Source organism: Sebastes umbrosus, chromosome 5, assembly GCF_015220745.1.
Source record: "Sebastes umbrosus isolate fSebUmb1 chromosome 5, fSebUmb1.pri, whole genome shotgun sequence".
Lineage (NCBI taxonomy): Eukaryota > Metazoa > Chordata > Actinopteri > Perciformes > Sebastidae > Sebastes > Sebastes umbrosus.
Window position 1 is genome coordinate 32,698,814 of NC_051273.1, and position 11,025 is coordinate 32,709,838.

Below are 11,025 nucleotides of genomic sequence, written 5' to 3' on the forward strand. Positions count from 1 at the left end.
TCGGTGAATAAATGCTACAAAACTACAACTCCTCCGCAGTCCGGAGTCAACTTCCTGTAACCTGCAACTCTGGCTCCGCCTCTTAAGGTGGGCTGTTAAGGTGGACCAGCTTTACTCCTTAAAGAGACAATTAATATTTCTTTTAACCGATAGCGTTAGTGGTTTAAAATGCTTGATGTCGGTTAACGGTTAAACGGTTAATTAGTAACATCCCTAGTACAACCTCCTCTACTGCCGTCCAGTGACTCGTCAGCTGACAGCCGTCGGCAGCCACACAAGAGAGACACACTGACCTGAAGTTGACCCGGATGTCCTCATTCCGCTACAGCCCTAGTTCAAAGACTGACAGGACATTCTAAATGATTTCATGCTGAATTACACAGAAACATGAATGAAATTAGGCACAAGACATTTAGTGCAGACTTTTCCATTTGATGTAATTGTGCAGTAATAAAACAATGAGCTGGCACTGAAGTCTGCCTGAGATTTTTTTTTTTTTTGCTGCAATTTCCAGCTTCTCCAGAGAGGGCAGCTAAAATGATTTGAATATTGAACTGAATATAAGCATGATACTGCCTGAAGAATCTTTGGAACACGCAGATAATAATATGTGACATTTTCAAACAACGTGTGGAAACAAACGGGTTTGTTTGACTTTAAAGCAGACACATTTGAGGGAACAGTTGAGAGCAGTGAAGGTTAAGAGATTAAAGAGAGGCTGTGCAGCAGACTGTCTTGCCAGTCATTCTACCACTTCTCTTTTCCTGGGTGTTACAGAGTTATCTGCTGTTCCTCATTCACACTATATTGACTTTAAAAATGGCCACATATGCTGGGGTCAACAGCTGTTGCATGTATTCATTACGTACGTGACAACTACATAAACACATAATTACATTATAGTACTACTAATGGCAAAATGTTTGGCCTCTTATTAAACCCATGACTTGTCAGATGCTGATCCTTCTCAGTAGCCGTCACAAAGGCTAATACCTTTTGTGGAAGCTAAGATAGCAGTGGAAACCCGTAGCTTAAAACCAGACTAGCACAGACAGATGGCCCTTTTCAAATTATAATGCTCCCCTGTTTTTTTCTGCCTGTCTCATCTATTAGCTCTTTTCCACTTAAGCAGTCAGTATGTAGAGTCAGGTTCATTCCTGATTTATATACAGTATACTGTGATGAAACAAAACTCTGGCTGGCAAAAATTGGCAACCTAATTTGATCAACAAATGAACAATTTTAATTGGTGTGAATGCTGGAACCATTCACAACCTATGTTCTTCTATGTTATTATTATTATTATTATTATTATTCCGCTCTGTTTTTTTTGCATGCTACTCCTTCCACATTTTTCTCAACGTAGAAACTTCATTCAAACATCAAAATGTTCATCTCAATTAGGACATTCCGGCTACGACTTTTCTCATTAATTAAGCCAGCAATGCAGTGTAGCGTCAGCTTTTCAAAAAACCTTAAAATATTCCACATCTTTTGGTATTATTCACACTTTTCAATGATATTTCAAACAAGTTAAACCCAATCCCACTTTTCCAACTCTTCCTACTACTTCACCTTCTCACAACATTTAAGCCAGCATTTTAGCGCAGCGTCAGCTCTTCAGCATCCAGCATTCACGCCGCAATTTCTTCAGAAATTGCTTTTCTTATTGTTTATAGAGTCTAACAGATGAATCAAATGGGTCGATATGCAATAAAAATATCTGCAATAGTAGCTTATTGCAGATATTTTGGTATCGATATGTATGTTTGCCAGTTAGTAACAAGGAATGTCAGTAGAGAAATAGTTTGATGTCTAAGGCCGTCCTCGACCAAATGTAAAATGTCCCAATCACTTCACACCTGGCGTTAACATCTTTCTTGGGTGATCCTATCACAAGCGGACAGCTCCAACCTGTCAGTTCACACCTGGCGTTAGAATGCGTCTCTAGTGACCACCTATGATCAGATCTCACGTCTCCGCTCTATATGCAAATAAACACGTACATCATTTCTGTTTGCAAAGACCAAATGCCTTGTTGTTTTTAACCGTCCGGAGACGGCAGTAGAAATGTCTTTAATATTAGTGAATTCAGGTACATTTATTATTAATATAAAGGAATAAGGTTATTGTCTACCGGTGGGACCTCCGTACCGCTGGGCGCACAGATCTTCAGAGAGCCGGGGATGAGAGCTCAAAAACACTGACACATCACAGACAAGCTATCAATCTATAGAACTAAACAGCTATTAATCTATTTTGTTGATGCAGTGTGTATGTGTATGTCTATGGCTGTTATTGTCAAAGGTCAGAATAGACAGAGTGGACCTGTTATGGGCTGCTGACAATGTGAGAGTAATGAAGTGTTTACCATTATTTTATTAGCCTACCTTCATAAAGTACAGGCACAACGTAACCCTTGGCTACACAAGCTGGTGTTCTAACCATGTAATGTCTGCTACAAATGCCAAAAAGTAGTGTACATGATGTGTTATTACCGTGTTTGGAACAAGTAAAGAACAACAGGTTGTGTCATTTAGCCTCAGCAGTGATGGGAGACAAAAGAATGCTATTTACACATACTCAAAATGAGGTGCCTTAAAATCCAATTTAATACAAAACATTGCTAATTCTCTGGGTGTGTGTGTGTGTGCCAGGTGACGAGGGCGTTTTCTTTCACCAAGACCCCGAAGCGTGTGATCCAGAGGGCGCTCATGGCCAGCAGTACTCCAGAAGAGAAAAGCCAGAGGCTGACTTGTGAAAACCGCATCGGCAGCAGCTCCACGCTGGCTGTAAGTCTTTCTGTTTCTATATACATCTTTGTGACGGACGTAGACAAAAAGGACACGACGATCTCTCATATCCACGTTCTTTGTGATTGAAAGACCGATATCTGTTTTTTGGTTTTACTTGCTCCATAAATACTACCTTCAGTGAAGAGAAGTTTCCTGAATTTACAAAAGTCTACTTTGTCTCCTTTATATTTCCAACATAACACAATTAACACTGGGTGGATGTCTCCTCTTTCCATCTACCTATCCATCTGTTCCTCATTTCTTTTTCCATTCTCTCCATCTCTCTCTCTCTTTGCTGAGAACCAGGCAATTGATCTCTACATCAGTCCACGATGGAACAGCTTTCAGTCAGTGTCGGTCGTTTTGAAATAGCTCGATTTTACAAAGCAGGAAAAGTCTGTCTGCTCTTAAATGCTGGAACCTTTTCTGCTGTTATTTTAGCAATTTCCGTACTTATTTCCCCACACATTTTGTGTTATAACCAGTGTTTGAATGATTCATTTCATAATACTGTATTTTTTGTTAAAGAAATAGGTTGTGAAGTAGAGGAGAGGATGTTAAGGAATGTTGAGGAAAAAATCTAATTCCCACATTATTCACCCCATTTACACACTTTTGATAAATCACTCAGCTCAATTATTATCTGGTTTCCAACGACACAAGGATGCAAATGCAGTGTTTGGCAGCTGTGTCGCAAAATAATTGAAGGCTAAATATTAACATCTATTTTGCACGAGATTATTGAATTGACTTTTTGCCCATATTTGTTAACATTATGGAGCGACGGCCCAGCGGTTAAGATGCATACCACATAACCACCACGTCCCCAGTTTGATTCTGGCCAGGGAACTTTGTTACAAAACTATATCTGAGGAGTGACAGTAAGGATCATGACTCAACCTCTTTACACACACAAAGATAGAAATATGCATGTGCAAGTTTAGAAATGCTGCGTTGAATAGCATATTATATAGATAGCTGTATAGAATGCAAGAGTCATGCACCTAATTGATTCCATCTCTCGTTTAACTTCATTACAGCCCATTCAGCTTGCTTTAGCAAACCGTGTGTACACCTGGTCTTAAGTTTGAACGAGTCGCCCTCCTTCTCACTGCATATTCTTCTTTTATCAGTACTAGTTTACATCTGATGAATAGATATATGCAGAGACAGACACCAGAATGACACTCAACACCCTCGATGGCCAATTTGAGCTCAATAAGTTTTGAAATCAATTTATAATTGTGAAAAAGTGTTCTTTTAATGTGGCCTCTGGTAATTCTTAGTCAACACTGGAAGCAGAGTGTTGCCTCTGGCACTTCCTTTAAAGTCTGTGTAAAGCAAAAAATAAATATGCATTCTGGGATTTGTCACACCACAGAAAAATGTGTTACTAACCACCGAGCCAAATTCAAATGATTAAATAAAAATCACCAAGTATATAAAATTAGCTTTCAAAATCGTGGAAAAATAAGCAGTATTCTCTGAAGGCGCTGAAACCTCTCTTAATACATCCATGGCTGAAACCACAGCCACAAGCGGTGAAGGTGCAGACTGTCAGGATTCCCTCAGTAGCGGAGATTGAAGAGGGAAGAGCCCAGCACCGAATCCCCGTCCAACGGGCGGATTGGGGAAATGTGGCGTACGGAAGACTGCTCACCCGGTGTCGCTCGGGGGGCCTGAGTCCTTCTGATCGAGGCTCAGCCCGTGGACGGTGTGAGGCCGGTAAAGACCCGTGTCGCGCAGTCTGCCCGGGGGATTCAACTCGGCGAGTTAGGGGCGGCCGCTTCGTGTGGGAGGATCCCCTCGCAGGACCTCTTCCCGGCGCTGGCTGGCCCCCAGTAGTATGAGATGCCGCTGGCTATGATTGAACGATAGATGGTCGGGGGAACGGTCACCTGCTGATTAAATCAAGATACTTAAGAACTTGAACTTTCTTTTAAACCTGTTTAACATTTGTAGGCTGCATCATGTATTCAGAACTACAGACGTCTATTTCTTACTCTACTTCAACTTAAAGTCTAACATTTTTGTCTTACTTTGTGATATTCATTCCCTTGCCTGATATACTCTTTCACATGAAGAAGGGTGTTTCTGTCTTTTTGTTTATCTTTGAATCATGTTTCAGCATGTCTGTTCTCTGCTCGTCTCATCTCGTTTTGTTTTTGTTTCATGATCATGTAAATATCCTGCTTCCATATGTGTCTCCCCCCCTCTTGTTATGTACTCTAGATGTCTCGCTCTACCTCCACGTTCAGTTTGAATGATTCTGCCAAGAGCAGTGCCGTGGTGCAGCGCTCTAACTCTCTGGACCATCCTTCTGTCAGAGCCAGGGTCCCCGTCTGTACACGTACCCCCTGCAGCCCAGCCCGCAGCCCAGCCCGAACCCCCGCCCGTAGCCCCGGCCCTAACATCGCCCCCGAGTTCAGCCTCTGCCCCAACTATTCCCGTGGCACCCGAGAACCCAAGTCCATCCTTCACGCTCCACTATTGTCCCAACCAGCACAAGCCGATTCAGGCCCCTACATCTCCCGACAGTCCGCCTCTCCGATACGTCCCACCTCCCCCTCCCCCTCCATTCCAGCTGTCCAAACCTCCACTCAGCTCAACTGCAAAAAACCCCATCCCAGATCTAGCCAGCGCGTGTCCAGACATCTACCCTCTGTAGGGTTCCAGCCAAGGTTCCCGGCTCCTCAGCCCGCTAATGTCAAAGGCAGGACCTTTGAACCCTTGGACCCCCGCAAGCCTGCCCTGACCAGTCCTCGCAGGGAGACTCTGCTCTAAACCATCGCTAAGCTCAGTCCTGGAGTCTGACGTGAGCAAACTTATAACTGTGGTCTAGTTTCAACTAGGGGTGCACCAATACCATCTTTAATTTCAAATGAGTCCTTACTAGCTGCTGTATCCTCTGTGTTGGCCTTTTAACATCCTAATTCCACAGGTGCACTTCTAGTTCCAAATCAACTCCTTAGAATTTGAGACCCGACATCCCAGGCGGGTCAGATTGATAAGGGTCTGCTATAAAGCTGAACTCCAATGATTAGATAAGGGCTGTGGGTGTAAGACTTCTCCCCACTTGAGATGGCCATAGGTGTACAGGGCAGAGATTTTAAGGGTTGATTTGGAGTAGCCCTGTTCCTATGAATCACCCGGGTTACTAACTGTTGTTGGTGGTGGTGGATGTTCACTAGGTGGTTGTTATTAATATTGGGCTGCATACAAAGTTGAGTTGGTGTAGAGCTAGGACATGAACAATTTGTCCAGGTGGACGGCTGCTTTCCCCTCAGGGGGAAAAAGCCGTCACATCGAGAATATTTTATTTTCCTGACAGGTGTTGACCACATTACTAGTTTAGTACGGACAGATCCATGACCATTACAAAGGGTTGTTCTGATTATTAATCCTTCAAATGAACTCTGTTTAGTTCTTTGTCTGAGCAGCTTCTTCAGAAAGAACTTGGAGGACTAATGGAAGTGCCAGCTGAAGAGTTAAAACTAAATATCCAAATGTCAAGGCATGCCTTTGATTTTCTCTTTTGTGTGTTTTGGCTAGTTCACACAAAAACCACTCACTAGAAATAAAATGTCAATGTATTCATGGGAGCCAGGCTGACTTCTCATCTGAGCTTTAACTTGCGGCGGCAGGTCACGTGTCACCCGTCCCAACATTCTAACCACTTGTGATTGCTAAGTCGCCGGGCACATTATGTCCCGTATTCACCTCAACCCGTTCCCAGATGTACGGACAGAGCTCAACCAGTCTGATAGCTATTCATCCTCATGAAATGTGGTTTGACGTAACGGAACGGCAGTGTTATCTATTTGGAGACACTTTACGAATTGCATATCAATGTGATTTTTTTTTTTTAAATATCCCCTCCACTCAAAAATGTGGTTTTCTTATGCTTATTCCCCCCTAAACTGTCTAACCTTGACTGTACTGACTTGTATCTGTGCAAAGTTTCTTCACTGGAGAGGTGTTTTCACATCCCTCTACTGAAGGGGGAGATGTCTGTGCACTTCCCTAAAATCTGAGATTGAAATGCACCGTAGATTTGGTACGATTTGGTAGGGAAACGGTCTTCGACAAACCTCCAGAGCAGAGCGGACTTCTAAGTACAGAGAGTGAGAGTTAGCATTAGCATAGTGAAAGTTTTGACAGCAAACATGGTAAAGTGTGCAGTTTTTGGATGTAAACAGAGCTTCCTTCCACTATCTACCAAACAATCCCACTAGAAATGATTGTGTGTTTCACGACCACTAATGCTGTGTTAGCCTCTGCCAGATACAAGCTAACAGACAACATAAACCAATAAAAGATGCTGATTACAGTACACTCACCGTCATGATACGTCTGCTAGTCGCCGACAGACTCCTCATCTGAGTCAAACATGTACGGCTGAATCTCTCCGATGTTTCCTCTAACAGAGAAAATAGACCAGAGGCCAAAACGTTCTACTACTACTGCAGTTAAGCAGTTAACCATTACTGATTCTGGTGCAGAGTGGCTGAATAAAATGCATGGCATTTTCACAATTCTTTCCTTCTGCAGTCAGACTGTTGAAAACTTGTGACGCTCCGTCAGGTTTGATGTACAGCCCACGGAGCGAGTGTGCGTGTGAATGCCAGGTGGAAAGCAACTGAAGTGGGATTGTGTTTCATGTCTTGATGAGTTTAGTGCTAAAGTTTGGCTTTGAAGGCAGAGAAGCGCTAATAGCAACGTCTGGAGCTCATAAACCGACCTTATCCTTCATACACACTACAGCCCAACCAGATTTTTGGGGTGATGCCAATATTGGTGTGTGTGTAGGTTTTAGGTTATAGATTGAAGGGCTGTCAATCGATTAAAATAGTTAATCGCAAATTAATCACACTTTTTTTTTTATCAACAAACAACACAAAACAATGACAGATATTGTCCAGAAACCCTCACAGGTACTGCATTTAGCATAAAACAATATGCTCAAATCATAACATGGCAAACTGCAGCCCAACAGGCAACAACAGCTGTCAGTGTGTCAGTGTGCTGACTTGACTATGACTTGCCCCAAAGACTAGACTCGTTGGTACCCATAGAACCCATTTTCATTCACATATCTTGAGGTCAGAGGTCAAGGGACCCCTTTGAAAATGGCCATGACAGTTTTTCCTCGCCAAAATGTAGCCTAAGTTTGCAGCGTTATTTAGCCTCCTTAGCGAGTACGACATGGTTGGTACCAATGGATTCATTAGGTCTTCTAGTTTCATATGATACCAGTATCTTCACTCTAGCTTTAAAACGGAGCCCACTACAACGTACAAAATCTCAAGTTGCGTTAATGCGTTAAAGAAATTAGTGAAATAAATTTGCGTTAACTTTGACAGCCCTAATATACAAACACACACATCTTTAGCAATGCTCTTTAAAATGTGTGAGTTATAGGATGCTGGTATGGAACGGAGTGTGAACACTTAATAAACATACATACACTCTTGCTTTCTTGTTTCATGTTGTAACAGCTTGTCCTCCTGCTAACTGCTCAGGTGTTGTTCAAGGTTATTTAAAGGATTTATTATGACACCAAATGAATCTGGAAACACCGTCACATTGCTACCACGAAGTCTGACGGGGCAACAGACACGAGCAGTCAGACAATCAGACGGGTTTATTCTGATCATCTAAACCCCTTTATTGGGAGGTGAGCACGCACGGAATATCAGTTGCTGTGTACACACTAGTGCCATCACATTTTTCGACTCAGCCGGAGGTTTGTTTACACTCTTTCTGATCAGCTGACTGCTCACGTTGGACTGTTGTTGTAGTGATGTCATAGTATTGATGTGGTGAACTGCCAAATACATGAATAATTTGAATAAACCGGAGTGATCCTTTAACAACACAACTTGGGTATTAACATTCACTCACCTCTCTTCTTCACACACATTCTTTCTGTTTTCTTATTTGTCCCTCTGTTCTGTATTTACAGGCACGCCATTCCCCCTCCATGGTCAATCTGCCCTCCATGTTTGAGAGGAAGTACCACACGTTCAGTCGTTCAACCACCCACCTCTTCTGAGACGCCGCTGCTGCTGCTGCTGCTCTGGAGCACCAGCAGGGTGTCCAGCCAACCTTTTTCACTACCGCTAACAGTGACGTCTGTATCTAAAGTCAAAGCTACCTGTAAATTATTGGCAAACTAAGCATTTGTCCTACATATACTGGAGCTCCCTCACAGACTTCAAAAATCCAGAGGAAAATGGCATTTTATCTGGAAAATAGCACTGACGAATTCAGAACTGTCCAGCTGAAATCGCTTCATGGCTAAAACTTTGGGGCCAAGAAAGGGGTTCACCAGCCCTGATTTCTTCCCATGTGATGTCTGCTGAGAACTCACATCTGACAAGGTAGTTTTGATGCGTCTTTCCCAAACCTGCACAGCGCTTGAATTAAGACTAACTTGAGCTAACTTGGACCGGTACTGCACCATGCTCGGGACTCTACAGGCTTACCCGTACAAAAATGAAGGATGCTCTGCTTTTCTCTGTCTGCAATTGTTAATGGATTATCTCGTCTTTACCGGACACATGTTGTGTTTATACGTTCGGCTTCCTGCTTGGGTAACAGAGTTAACACTAACTATAGACCAAGTAAACATCACGTCTGTCCTCTATAACGTTTAATTTTTAGATGTTTAGCTATTTCTATTTAACAGATGCAGGATGTTTGTGTGTTTCATGTTCTATTTACCACGTTGACCTCTCATGCCCTTGGCTGACTTTTTTTTTTTTTTTTAGATTACCTTACTCTGACATCTAACTGACATTTAATGTTGTTTTATTATAGTGGGGTAGACTTAATTTCAACCTGATATAATAATAATAATAATAATATTACTTACTGTAATTAACCCACCTTCAACATTTAAACTCACAATAGTTTCCAGCTTTTATAAAGCTTCTCTTTTTTAACAGACTCGCTCAAGAAGAATAAAAGCACTCTTCTTGCTCTTGTTCACGTTTTTACAGTGTGTGTGTGTCTGTGTGTATGTTTCAGAAGGAATGCCTCAGCAGTGTACATATTTATTTTTGAAGAATACATTTTTTTTTCTCTCTTGTTCCTTTCGTCTCTCGCTATTTATGTTGTCTGTTTTTTTCTCTAACGCTGTTTCCGTTGAGCTTCACTCGTCTCCTGTTGTTTCATCTGTATTAAATGCACTTAAACATGTACCTGAAGAATGTGTATGAGTCTTTTATCAGCAGAACATTATAAAAACATGTATTTGTGGGGGATGCCGACTAATTCTAGAAGTCGTTTGTGTGAAAATAAATTGTATTTCCTTATTATGTCCTTATGGAGTTAAGGTTTTCAACTGTGTGTATACGTGTGCCTGCAAAGTTGATGCCAAAAGGTTCATTCTTCTGTCCGAAAAATGTGAATTTCTGATCCCGTAAGTGATCCTAATTCTGCCACAACGACCCTTATTTGCAATTGTAGATATAATTGTTAATTAGCTGATTAAGCTGCATCAGTGGAGGGTTTGAAATGTTTGACTCGCCAAACTCTTGAAAGTTCCACTCGAGTTTGGGATCTTTGACGGCCCGTTTGGGATTTGCATAGTACTTTGAAACTCCTCAGTACTTGTCTGTACTTCTTGCTCATTTGATGTAGGAGCTGGTTTTAGAAGTTTCTGGATCCCCCTGGACAGACAAAAAGTGCACTACCAGTTTCCCCTCGCACTCATAAATCAGAGCTGCTGTTTTAAATTCACATTTGAGCCAACACTCAGTTGGGTCTTTGAAGAACGTAAACCAGTAAGACAAATTACTGACAAATGGGGAACGCTGGATAAACCAGCAGGTATTTTGTTTTAGGTTTAGATTTAGACTGTGATAAGAATCAGAAATTGCTTGTTAACAGCGACACCTGTGGCCGTTAAGTCAACGAAAGTCAGCGTCCTGTTGCTTGTGCTCGCTCTACATAGACATGAACGAGCATCGCTCAAAACAGTGAGGTGACACACGTCAGCTAAAACCACAATATCACTCTATATTTCAGCTGCTTGGCAGTAATGTTAGCTGACCAGACGAAGGTCTCTCCATGAATCACTGCTGATCCTAGTGTTGGCTTTTCCTGCCTCAGCCTTCCGACCGCGGTTGGAGGGAACAGGGGAGACACCGGAGTTTTGGTCGGAGACGATACCGTAACTCTTTTGCAGTGTGTAGTGTGCGCGCAGGCATGTGATAGGTGGAGC

General features: G+C 42.3%; 1 protein-coding gene across 5 annotated transcripts in view; it reads left to right on the forward strand.

Annotated features, from left to right (window-relative positions):
- Positions 1-10,121, forward strand: part of ect2 (epithelial cell transforming 2) — a 56,035-nt gene extending 45,914 nt beyond the window's left edge. For 3 of the 5 annotated variants that reach the window (XM_037770427.1, XM_037770428.1, XM_037770429.1), the window contains 3 exons: positions 2,658-2,792; positions 5,028-5,610; positions 8,761-10,121. In XM_037770427.1, the coding sequence (XP_037626355.1) occupies positions 2,658-2,792; positions 5,028-5,579 (687 nt within the window). In that variant the 3' untranslated portion in view covers positions 5,580-5,610; positions 8,761-10,121. The remainder of the gene's footprint in view (positions 1-2,657; positions 2,793-5,027; positions 5,611-8,760) is intronic. The other 2 variants (XM_037770430.1, XM_037770431.1) reach the window with 2 other exon arrangements.
- Positions 10,122-11,025: the final 904 nt, after the last annotated feature.